General features: G+C 43.0%; 1 protein-coding gene across 3 annotated transcripts in view; it reads right to left on the minus strand.

The window, feature by feature from the left end:
- Nucleotides 1-13218, minus strand: part of TNS2 (tensin 2) — a 175443-nt gene that overhangs the window by 88256 nt on the left and 73969 nt on the right. For all 3 annotated transcript variants that reach the window (XM_044287578.1, XM_044287580.1, XM_044287579.1), the window contains exon 2: nucleotides 198-303. In XM_044287578.1, the coding sequence (XP_044143513.1) occupies nucleotides 198-303 (106 nt within the window). The remainder of the gene's footprint in view (nucleotides 1-197; nucleotides 304-13218) is intronic.

The following is a 13218-nucleotide window of genomic DNA, read 5'->3' on the forward strand; positions in this document are numbered from 1 at the left end:
AATAAACCCCAATGAATAGTTGTAGGGGTCTCTGCCATCTCATTTCACCATTTTCTTTTCCAGGTTTTCCAAGATTCTGGTTTCAAGTCAGTTTTGTGTCAAATGTTGGACCAGAGGTTTACCTAATTTGTATAGTTTCACCAGTTGTGCCAAAATGTGACGTCACTCCGAGATTAGTAATAGTTGTCACTACTTACCTCTGCAGACACTGCCTTGGGATACGACGGGCTCACTACAAGCAGCGCACAGCCTCTTCTTTTTCAGCACTTTCTCATGGAATATGTGACGTTCACCCCCCGTGGGCTGCAGAGGAAACAACATCAAGATTAAACATGAGACCAGAGACCACAAGTCTAACAGCATCAGTGGGAGACAAAATATTGGAATCTCTGTAACAACATCATGCTGAAATTATAGGTTTACAAATTATGATACAGTTATTCATAAAATATAAGAAAAAATGTAGAAGACCCTAAGGAATGTTCACAGTTTAAGACTACATGCACACGAACGTTGTTTATTTCCGTGTCTGTTCCGTTTTTTTTGCGGATAGGATGGGGACCCATTCATTTCAATGGGTCCGCAAAAAATGCGGACAGCACACTGTGGGAAGTTATTAAAGGGAAGACACCACAAATACGTTCTTCGAAGCAATGGCTGAGTTTTGTCTGGACCTGATGAGGTCACATGCATCAAAAATGACCACTTCATACACCCCCACATAATCACTAGAAAGTCACTGACATGCATCCGAAATGGAAAAGTATATTAAATGGAGTAACCGAGACTTACTTTTCAGATCAGCCGAGGGTTGACTACCTGCACTTCTGCCAATCATCTATTTTCACAAGCTCTGGCGCCAGTACAGCTCCATCCACTTGTGAAAAGAGCCGATTGGGGAAGTGCTAGGAGTTGAACCTCTCTGAGCAGTGGGACATCCCTGTGGTCAACTTATCATTGGAGACCTTCGAAACCAAATGGCAGACTCAAAAATAGACAATGCTTTTAATATCCTAGGGCGACAGCCCATGGATATTAAAGGTTATTATTTCTGAAGTTTATACACAGTGCATACACAGTGTCTTATCACATCAGAGTGGGTATTAGAAACTGTAATCTCTTTAATGTGGTGATAGGGACCCGGTGTTTAAATAGCCATCATTATGCCTGTGTACCCATCTCAATGTGGTGCCAATCAGGTTTATGACAAGGAAGTAGACAATAGCTAATGAAGAGAACAAAGAAACCCTAGTATCTTATGATATTCTGAATGTGATTTTTAGGTATATTGTCATGTATTTAGTATCAGCAACAAACTTTTAAAATGGTTTTCTGTTAATATCTATGAAAGTTCTTGTTGCCTGGTCACCAAAAAAGTCACATCATTTTTCATTAAAAAAAAAATAATTATCCCCAGTGATGTAATTTAATTTGGATTCCCATGAGCAGAATATTGATGACGTATCCTCACGATAGGTCACCATTATCATATCAGGGGGGATCCTCCCAACACCCCTGCCAATCAGTTGTTTTAAGAGGCTTTTGAGCGCTGCAGCCTCTTCCTAGGCCAGTGACATCACGTTCATTGGTCTCATGGTCTATGTGCAGTTCAGTGCCATTCAAGTGAATGGATCAAGGGCTGCAATCCCAATTACAGCCGCTATACAATGTACAGTGCCGTGCTTGTTATGATGAGAGGGCGCTGCAGCACTGAAACAGCTGATCGGCAGGGTTGACAGAAGTCAGATCCCCACCAATCAGATATTGATGAACTATTCTGTGGATAGGTCATCAATATTGTACTCCAGGAAGACCCCTTTAGGGGAGATGCAATGAGGATATAAGTCCTTTTATGCAGATCACATTACCAGTTTCCAATGCATTACAGATGTAGGTGTGTCCTCCATTAGAACATACATGTATTCTTATTTTAAACTAGAGTGATGACAGTAGAACACATAAATTATGATATAATCCATATCACAATGAAGGCACAGATATCATCCAATCTTCTCAGCATGTTTGAACACATACTGGTATCACTCATGTGCCATATCAATGGTAAATTTTTACATGTATAGCATTGTTTGTACATGATGATTGGTATTTTGCTTCTACTGCTTACTGGTACAGATGTAGGAAGTCTTCAGTCTTCATGAACATAAGGAGAGCAATTTTGATTGTCTGATTAGAGTCTGGAAATAATGTTTCCCCTGAAATGAGGAACATTGTCTTCCACCTCATAGTTTTTTTTTCCTTCCTCTGGAACAACTTTCAGGATAACAGGCTGAACTAGAGGGACAGATCTTTTTTCGGCCTTATAAACTATGTTACTATAATACAAATAGTCTCATTTTGGATTTTACTTAGGGAATGGCTAGTGACCTCGAATTACCAGAAGGAATAACATTACTTTCTTTGCTCTTGGCACTGTTCCAGGCTAGCTCTAATTCTTGGATCATTCAACCTGCTTTAGATTCTACGTATCAGTGCAAATCCCTGTCCCCCTCTGATCCTATTACTGTAGTACAGGTACTATTGAATAGGTGTGTTCAAGTTAATTTTTTTCAGACTGCAAAACTGATAGCATATGCTAAAAGACGTTGTCCCATTAATACAATTTAAGTGCCCAATTAGCGAGTATCCAACTGTTGGGGCCCCCACCAATCGCATTGTCCATCGCTCCATTCAAACGGGGGGAGCACAAACCTCCATTCTTGTGATTGGTGGTTGACGCATCAGTCAGACCCACGCCAGTCCGACACATCTCCAGTCCTTAATGAGACAACACATTTAAGGCTCACGAAGGAGGTAATTATTGGGAATGAACCACCATTCCCAATAATTGTCTACTCATCACAGGAGGTGAGAGCAGCAGCAATTGCTCATCCTCATACAGATTCATTGCTTTCGGGGCAGCAGATCTACAGAGTAAGATCTGCTACCCAGACATGATGATTTAGACATCCGCATCAGTGTTGTCTTTTCCGAATGAACGATTCCTGGAAAGGAGAATTTGTAACAAAAAAAAAAATCGGTCCTATAATCATCATCTTTAAAGGAACCTTTAGGATCGGCCATGGATATTAGATCGGTGGGGGTCTAACTTGTTCCGATCAGATGACTGAACTGTTTACAAGGCACAGCTCCATACTTAAATCTTACTGAATTCATAAAAATGGTGAGGAAATTAAACAGATTATGTTGTGTAACTCTTCATCTTAGACACTTAAGTCCTACAGTACCTCTGGGACCCATACTTGTCTGGAGCACAGGTGTCCCCTGTTCTGCTATGGGTGACTGCCAGGCACATTCCAGGCCGAAAGTGAAGGAGAAGCAGCCACATGTCTCTCTTTACTGGAGTCTAAAAAAGCTATTGAAAAGCAGAGCAAGCTGAGTCAGCTGTTTCTATAACTCCTAAGACTTTAAGGGTATGACCACACTTTCCGGTTTCCTGATGCAGTTTTGGAAGCCAAAACCTGGAATGGATCGTAAATGTAGAGAAAGTAAAGAGGCAGATATGACTTCTCTTTTTTTAATTTTGCTTTCATCACTGCATCAGGAAACCTGACCATGTGGCCCACTCCACGAGAGGGCAGTGCACATGTGAATGGCCACTACTCCTCAAAGGGTGCAGGTTCTTTCATGCAGTTTTTGAAGCCAAGAGTGGATTAAAGTAACATCTCTCCTTAATACTTTTGCATCCTTTTATGATCCATTCCTGATTTGGGCTTCCAAAACTGCATAAAGAACCCTGAACTTGTTAGGCTATGTATGCTGTGTATAAACTAGTCCTGGTCCTTTAAGTGCTTGAGAATGCACAGTCACTATTGAAACAAATAGGAATTACAGATTCTAATGAGTGCTCCAACTGTCAAGTGGCCCCATCACAAACAAAAAAAATAGCAGTGATCTCTGCTGAGCAGGTGCTCATGTCAGAACAAGCCATCCAGCTCTGCGGTTTGGAAATCTCTTTCCTGGGGACAGCTGTTCAACACGTTGAGTGCACAAGATGACATCACAATCATTTCACTCTCTTGGCTGCAGCAGAGCACAACGTATTCACCACGAAAGTTAAACTGACAATAAAAGCTGGGACAGCAAAACTGCAGTTACTGATTGTTTCCATAAAAGTAAAGTGTACAGATGCTAAAAAACTAACTGCTAAAGAAATGCTAAAAAACAAATAATGCAAGCTATGTAAGTCAACGGAATGATGGCAATATTCTGTTCTATCTGTAAATAGCCCCACTAGGAAACACTTTGCCTTGTATCTCCCTGGCAGATAGCCGCAGTAGAGACTAGCAGGGACGAATCTGCCCATTGGATCAAGCGCACATAAGGCTTTTCTTCACATTTTTATTTTAAGCTGGTTAAAATGGTAACAATAATGTTCACTGTAGTAAGATTTATGATGAAACTCTGAAAGGCTCCAATAAAGGGCAATCTTAGCCATTCATGGTGGCAGCCAAAGATGGCTGGGGTTACAGAAACAGCAGAGTGGGCTCCCATGCAGCCCCTCTGAGTGGAGCATTGGGGCATTTCATGCTCCGATGCACTGCCATGCCCTGCCCTGAACCTCGCAGGGCAAGGGCTTTTTCAGCAGATCCAGCAACGTATCGGGTCTCTGCTAGGCAGAGGCTTCCGCCTAGCAGTATCATAGTTAATACGGCTGAGAAAAGACATAAGTCCATCAAGTTTAACCAAGGGATAGGTGGGGAAGTGAATCCCAGAAGGAAGTGAGACTCAGATTTCTACATGTTTTCATAAGCATTAATGTAATTTACTTTTAAGAATTTGTCTAAACCCTTTTTAAAACTGTCCACTATTCCTGCTGTGACCACATCCTGAGGAAGTCTATTCCACATATTCACAGTTCCTACAGTAAAAAGCTTTGACGCTTCTGGAGACTGAACCTTTTCCTCTCCAGTCGGAGGCAGTGCCCCCTTGTCTTTTGAGCGCATTTTACATAGAACAGTTTTTCACTGTATTTTTTGTATGGCCCATTTATATATTTGTATAGGTAAATCATGTCCCCCCTTAGACCTCTCTTCTCAAGACTAAATACATTTAATTATTTTAATCTTTCTTGATAACCAAGACCCTCCATGCCCCTTATCATTTTAGTCTCTCTCCTCTGTACTTTTTCCAGCTGCAGTGCGTCCTTTCTATGTACTGGTGCCCAGAACTGAACGGCATATTCCAGATGAGGCCGCACCAACTTTTTGTAAAGTGGTAATATTACATCCCTGCCCCGCTAGTCCATGCCTCGTTTAATGCATGACAATATCCTGGCAGCCTTAGAAGCATCTGATGCGTTCAAAATGCGTTCAGTGTTACTATGGCAGCCAGGACGCTATTAAAGTCCTGGTTGCCATAGTAGTAGTGGGGAGCGGGGGAGCAGTATAATTACAGTCCGCTCTGAAGCGCCCCGGGAGCCGCACGGACGGTAAGTATACTGCTCCCCCGCTCCCCACTACACTTTACCATGGCAAACAGGACTTTAGCGTCCTGGCAGCCATGGTAACCATTCAGAAAAAGCTAAACGTCGGATCCGGTAATGCGCCGAAACGACGTTTAGCTTAAGGCCGGATCCGGATTAATGCCTTTCAATGGGCATTCATTCCGGATCCGGCCTTGCGGCAAGTGTTCAGGATTTTTGGCCGGAGCAAAAAGCGCAGCATGCTGCGGTATTTTCTCCGGCCAAAAAACGTTCCGGTCCGGAACTGAAGACATCCTGATGCATCCTGAACGGATTTCTCTCCATTCAGAATGCATGGGGATAATCCTGATCAGGATTCTTCCGGCATAGAGCCCCGACGACGGAACTCTATGCCGGAAGACAATAACGCAGGTGTGAAAGAGCCCTTAGGCTTTGTTCACATCACCGTTCAGCCTTTCCATTCGGAGCAGGAGAACGGAAAGGACGGAAAAGGCACATAAGTGACGCCAAGCTGAGTCAAACGGAGCCCTTAGGACCCCATAGACTATAATGGGGTCTGTTATGTTTCCGCTCAGAAGATGATTTTTAAGCGGAGACAAAAGTCCTGCATGCACAACTTTTGTCTCTGCTTAAAAATCATCTTCTGAGCGGAAACATAACAGACCCCATTATAGTCTATGGGGTCCTAAGGGCTCCGTTTGACTCAGTTTGGCGTCAGTTATGTGCCTTTTCCATCCTTTCCGTTCTCCTGCTCCTAAACGGAGCAGGAGAACGGAAAGGCTGAATGGTGATGTGAACGAAGCCTTAGTGTTATCTGCAAAAATAGCAATGGTGCTATTAATCCCATCCTCGATATCATTAATAAATAAATAAAATAATAGAGGGCCCAGTACTGAACCTTGGGGTACACCACTTATAACCCCGGACCATTCTGAATAGGAATTATTGACCACAACTCTCTGGACATGGTCCTTCAGCCAGTTTTCAATTAAATTACAAACTATACTTTCCAAGTCTATAGGTCTATAATTACCTGTGGAGGACCTAGATCCTTTTTTGAATATGGGCACCACATTTGCCTTGCGCCAATCACTTGGCACTGTACCAGTTCACCGTCACTAATGGGCATGCTTTAGCGCTCTACCTAGGAGAGACCCAATACATCACTGGATCTGCTGAAAAAGCCGAGGACCATGAAATGCCCCGATGCTCCACTCAGAGGGGCTTCCTGGATGAAGAAGAGGGTATGTCCGGGTTCAGCTCTGAACCCGAACAACCGATTTAAGCCTTGCCCTGGCCACTTAAAGAAGCAGAATAAAACTTCATACTGCTTGCTTATCTAACTCTTTTACAGAAAACAATACATATTTCAGGTGTGGCAGGCATTTACTATGGGCTTGTAAATACCCTTATAAACTGGTTTAATTGTACTCATTGTTTCCATAGTAATATATACAAAAGAGTTGCATGGTCTATTCAAAAGTAATTTCTAATTAAACTTTACACTCCCACAGATCTTCTTTAAGAGAATTGTTTTCAAAGACAAGTTCTTTGTAGATTAGGGGTTAAAATAATGCAATATAAAAAATTAACTAAGGGGGCATAATTGTCTTTGCCGAATGAACTGTGAAATCAGGGAGACTGAAGAAGTGTGCATTAGGCTACTTTCACACCTACGTTCGATCGGATCCGTTCAGAACGGATCCGCTCATATTAATGCAGACGGTGGCTCCGTTCAGAACGGATCCGTCTGCATTATAACTTAGAAAATTTTTCTAAGTGTGAAAGTAGCCTGAGCGGATCCGTTCAGACTTTACATTGAAAGTCAATGGGGGACGGATCCGCTTGAAGATTGAGCCATATGGTGTCATCTTCAAGCGGATCCGTCCCCATTGACTTACATTGTAAGTCAGAACGGATCCGCTCGCCTCCGCACGGCCAGGCGGACACCCGAACGCTGCTTGCAGCGTTCAGGTGTCCGCTCACTGAGCGGAGCGGGGGCTGAGCGCTGGCAGGCGGATGCATTCTCAGTGGATCCGCTCCATTCAGACTGCATTAGGGCCAGACGGCTGCGTTCAGGGCCGCTCGTGAGCCCCTTCAAACGGAGCTCACGAGCGGACACCTGAACGCAGGTGTGAAAGTAGCCTTATTGGTATGATTCATTCAAAGCAGTCATTCTTCAAAGGTAGTCAAGGAAGGAGGTGACTGTGTCAGATGAACCCTCTTAGCTATGCTGAATGGCTGGTAGGTTCACATAGGGGAGGAGCGTATACAAGTCTGGATTATAGGGAGGGCAAATTAGCCAAATACACAACAATACCAACACTTATGAACACTTTTGGGGCAATGTAGAACAATAGACCATCCTGACAGAGACAATTTATACATGAGAAATGTCTATCGGGAGACTTCTCCTGCACATTTTATACATCAAAGTGTTATGTGAAATGAACTGTTGTTCCTTACGCAAGTGGAAATTTTGAACCTGAAAAATCCTGTAAATGACCCAAAATAAATAGAAGAAATTCACAGCATAATGTGCCTTTCATCATATGCTTTTACATGAGCAAAAATTTTGGATACTTTTTATACAGAATTTTATCTCAGAAAGAAAAAATAACCCCAAAACCTCTGAAATGTTTCCAGTGCTTTGCTTTTCAGGATCTGGTTTCTTAAGCTCTTGTGAACGTACTTTATGAAATTTTGGTAGGGAAACGCAGGCACATGAATGCTATAAAACTGCCAGGCATATTTTAATTTCTTGACCTGACCTCCTTCAACCTCGCTGGTGCTAAATCTTTCCATATGGTAATATATAACCAAGGAGAATAAGTCAGATAACTCTTCACGAGGGTACCTAACAGCAATATCATTTCTAAGGGAGTTCTTATTGTATTTTATTCATTCATTCATCCATCCCTATTGTACAACTAATGAAGTAAATGACAGACATAATACTAGTAATTATTGTACATGGTCTGCATGGAGTTTCTATGTTCTCCGCGTGTTTGGATGGGTTTCCTCCGGGTACTCGTTTCCGTCCACACTCGAAAGACATGAGGTGGGTATAGACGCTCCGATCCAACAGCTGATTGTTGGGAAGGAAGCGTTCCTTCCCGACATTCGGCTGCTCGCTCAGTGAAGGAGAACGCTGTATTTACATGCAGTAATCTCCTTCACAGTATGAGGACAAGGGGGTCGCTATCGCCATCGATTGTCCCCATACAGTTGCACTGTTACTGGGCAGCAGATCGCTGTTTAGACAGTATGATCTGCTGCCCAGTAATGTTGAACGAAGCAAAGCATTCAAAGTAGAATTCGGTCCGAAGTTTAGGAAAACGTCAATTCTAAATTAATCCAAGCTTCCTTGCGCTTAGTGGTAACAAATCAAGTCTTTGTAAAATGGCAGCTGCATGAGGTACAAAGTGAAACTAAGTGTAGAGGAGACAAGACCGGGAACACAAGATCACCCATAGTGCTAAGAGCACTGGGGTTCGAGAAGTGGGCACAGCACCTGTTTAAAGGTTCATTAAAGGTACTGTGTGGCCATTAACTATGAAGACCAACTATACAGTGTGGTCTTCATTATTAAATGAAAGGCAGCTGCGGGCTAATTGGCCACGTGGTTCTTCACCGCAGCACGGCCACTCTGTGTGGCTGTACCCTAAGGCAGAGTGGCCTGGTTATATCTGATTTACAGCGATTCATGATGAATTCATTTGGAATGAATCAAATTTCTTGTTGAACTTCGGTGAAGTTGCCGAATCAAATTTTTCAAAACTTTGCTCATCTCTACTGTCCAGAAACGATAATTGGTGTGCATTCACAGAAACGTTCATTCCTGATAATCTGCCTGAAAATTGGGCCATTTAAATCCACCTATACTGATAGGGAATTTAGACTGTGAGCCCCACTGGAGGGGCAACAAGCCATGATAATGTCTGTAAAGTGAGGCAGAATAAATCAGTGCTATATAAGTAAATAAATAAAATTAACATTTAACCCCTTCACACCCACCATCTGTTTTTATATGTCCTGTCAATGCAATGTGCTGCTAGGACGTATATATGCGTCCTCCGCTTTAATGACAAATCTCACGATATAGTGCTCTGCCATGATCTGTCTAAAGAGGCGCTGTCACCTCTCCTGACATGTCTGTTTCTGCAACTACTTGCAAACCCCATGTAATAAAGCGGAAACATCTATTCTTATGACTGTATGTTGTGTCATTCCTCTGTTATTCCTTGTAGAAGTTATCAATGATTTGCTAGCAGTTTGCAACGAAAGTCCAGATAGATGTTACCAGTTGGGTGGTGTCCCTGCGCAGTCTGCCACTGATAGCAGTGACCGGTTAATGTCATACTGTGCAGGGGCACATCCCCTAACTGGGAACATCCAGCTATATCGTCATTGCAAATTGCTAGTAATTCATTCATAACTTCTAGAAGGAATAATAAAGGAACGGGCCAACATAGAGTCATAAGAATAGATGCTTTAAAATTGTTATTGCATAGAGATGCAAGTGGTTACTAAAACAGACATTTCAGCTGAGGCTACAGGTCCTCTTCTTTAAAATTATCATTGTCTTCATCAATCAAAGACAGAGCAGCGGGTTCAATACGATCAGTCCCTTTTAGGGTAACTGCTTGAGATGTGGAGCACGTGTGTTTTTTTCCATGTGGATTTTGTGCAGTAAAACTACAGCATAATACAGTACCTGCAAAGTGAATGAGATTTGCCATTCACTTAGGGTACTTTCACACTTGTGACAGGACGGATCCGACAGGCTGTTCACCCTGTCGGATACGTCCTTCCGCTATTTCGCCGTGCCGCTGCTCCGTCCCCATTGACTATAATGGGGACGGGGCGGAGCTCAAGCACGGCAGTGCAATGTGAAAGGCCGCCGGACTAAAAGTACTGCATGTCCGACTTTTTAGTCCGGGGGCCTCTCACCACGAACTGCTGTACTTTGCCGGAGCTCCGCCCCATCCCCATTTTAGTCAATGGGGACGGAGCGGCGGTCCGCCGGCACGGCAAAATAGTGGAAGGACGGATTAGACAGGGTGAACAAAAAGTATTTAATACATGCACCTGAGTACCACAGGAAAAGTTAAAGTCGCCTCGACTTGCACTGTCCCTTATCTCCACTTCTGATCCCCATCAGAAATGCAGACGAGAAGCGATTATAAATTACTGCTTCAGATCACTAAAGCCCATGTCAGCAACCGATCAACAGAATCTGATAGAAAATGGACGTAAAATCACCGAGCGTGACTCTGCTCATGTATGCTTATGGACTATGTCAAGTGTGAGATGGCAGGTGTACAAGATCTTGTATAGACATAACATCCTGCCTTCAAGTACTAATTGTTTTATACAAATACTCTGCAAAACTACTTTTTTACTGGCAGCTCAGAACAGGGAATAATTTCCCCTGCAGAGATGGCCAAAAATATCAATGCAGACTTAGCAACTTTAACCCATTGCATATCAATAAGTGAAAATCACAGCAAAGCTGAAAAATCTGCATGAGATATGCAGTTCCCGAGATTAGGGTACTTGTAAATTGTTCTTGATTTGACATTATTTAACCTGTTCATGCTTTGTATTGTGCTTTGTATGCATTCTCAAAAGCTGCCTGTAAATGGCACTATGTAGACTCAGCAGAGGGAACTAGCTTTCCCCTCTGAAGGAGGAGCTTTATAGTCAGTATTGCATCAGTCACTTCAGTTTTAGCTTGGCCTGGAAGAGAGAGAGAGGCAGCAGCCATTCCAGTATGGGTCTGCTTGTGAGAAGCAGCAGCCTCGCAGCCTGGCTGAACATCCCTTTTGGCTGTTGCTGGTGAGAAAAGCTGAAAGCAAGGAAAGATAACATCAAATGAACCAGGAGAGAATGCCTGAGGGAAGGAGGAACAGATATCCAAAGACTGTCCAGAACTAAGCTATGCGTGCTAGCAGGGTATTCGCTGTGTATGGCTATAGACTTTACTGCTTGTGAAAGTATTACCAGATAACAGCACCGTTCACACTTACATAATGGTTTGGCCGACCATTTGACAATCTGCATCCCTCAGATGAAAATTGCAGAGCTGATTGTGAGACCTTTTGCATGTGAATGGTTAGTAGTCTCTGGCACCTACCACACTTTCTTGCTATGTGTGTGGATGGTTTGTAGTTTAGGACGCCTATCCCGTTTTTGAACCTGTGATCTTGGAAAGGTTGCAAGGTGGTTGGAAGAAGATCAGGGACTACTACTCCTATTATCATCATTATTACTGTTTGCCTATATACAGTTATTGGGAAGAGACTGCACTGTGACTTGCCTTGGAACTGTGCCTTGATATCGTTGGATGTACTAAAACTCCCATAAGAAAGACATAAATTTGAGTGAATTAAACGAGTGAATTAAAAAAAGAGAAGTAGGATATGTCCTTAATGCTTTCTTTTTTTTTTTTTTTTTAATATCCACACCTGATTTTTGCTTTAAAACTTGCATTAAAAAACCTAAACATGTGGCAGCCCCCTTCCCCATTAATTTCTAAGGGGCCATGCACACATTCGCATTTTGTTTACAGATCCGTGTGCCTGATCTGCACAGGTCCTTTTCTTGGCCATGTTTGTGAAGAATAGCAAAAAATGGGATACTGCTGTGTGCATGAAGCTTTAAACAAAGCTTAAACCGCTGGCACGCTAGCTGCTCTGAAACCAGAACTCACAGCATGCACATTTGCTTGGCTGTTCTCTAAACTACCATATAAGTGAATGAAGCATGCTGGGAGTTGTAGTTACACAACCGCTGGAGTACTGCAGGATGATGACCCCTGCCTTAATATACACCTTTATTTTGTTAAAGGGGTTGTTTAGAGATACTCAATTTTTTTTATAAAAAGCTCACAGTGGGTTAAAAATTAAAAAGAAGCCACACCTAACCTCACCAATCTCCTACTGGTCCTGTCACTAGTCCCTACTGTGCTCCATTTCTTGTTTCCAGCTCGACACACTGGATGAACGGCCCAACAGAGATGGGTCACTGTGGTGGCCAGTGATTGGTTGAGAGCCATACCTCCCAACCATTCCTGATCCAGTGGGACAGTCCAGGAGGGATGCTATCAGCTCCCTGCTCCACCATTCACTGGCCTGTAGAGGAGAGGGGCTAGGAGACTGTTATTTTTTTATTTTATTAACTCTACAGGGAGTTCACTATTGTAAGGGGGCAGCACCATTGTGAGGGGGCACTAATGGGGCAACACTATTGTGAGGGGAGCTCTAAGGGTGCAAACTATTGTAATTGGGGCACTAAGGGGGCACACTATTGTGACATTAAAGGGACATCTTACTGTCTGGGGGCACAAATGAAGCATTCTACTGTATGAGGACACTAAAGGGGCATTCTTACTGTGAGGGGACACTAAGGCATAACTACTGTGAGGGGGTACTAAAAGAACATTCTACTGTGAAGGAGGCACTTAGGGAGCATAACTACTAACAGGGCATTCTTTCTGAGAGGGCGCACTAAGGGTACATAACTACTTATGAGGGCACTAAGAGGGCATCACTACTGTGAAGGAGGCATTAAGGGAGAATTCCACTGCAAAGGGGGCACCAAAGGAGCTATTGTGAAGTGACACTAAGGGGGCATATCTACAGGTGAAACTTGAAAAATTTGAATATCGTGCAAACTTCATTTATTTCAGTAATGGAACTTAAAAGGTGAAACTAACATATGAGACTCATTACATGCAAAGCGAGATATTCCAAGCCTTTATTTGTTAGAAT

Source organism: Bufo gargarizans, chromosome 3, assembly GCF_014858855.1.
Source record: "Bufo gargarizans isolate SCDJY-AF-19 chromosome 3, ASM1485885v1, whole genome shotgun sequence".
NCBI classification, from domain to species: domain Eukaryota; kingdom Metazoa; phylum Chordata; class Amphibia; order Anura; family Bufonidae; genus Bufo; species Bufo gargarizans.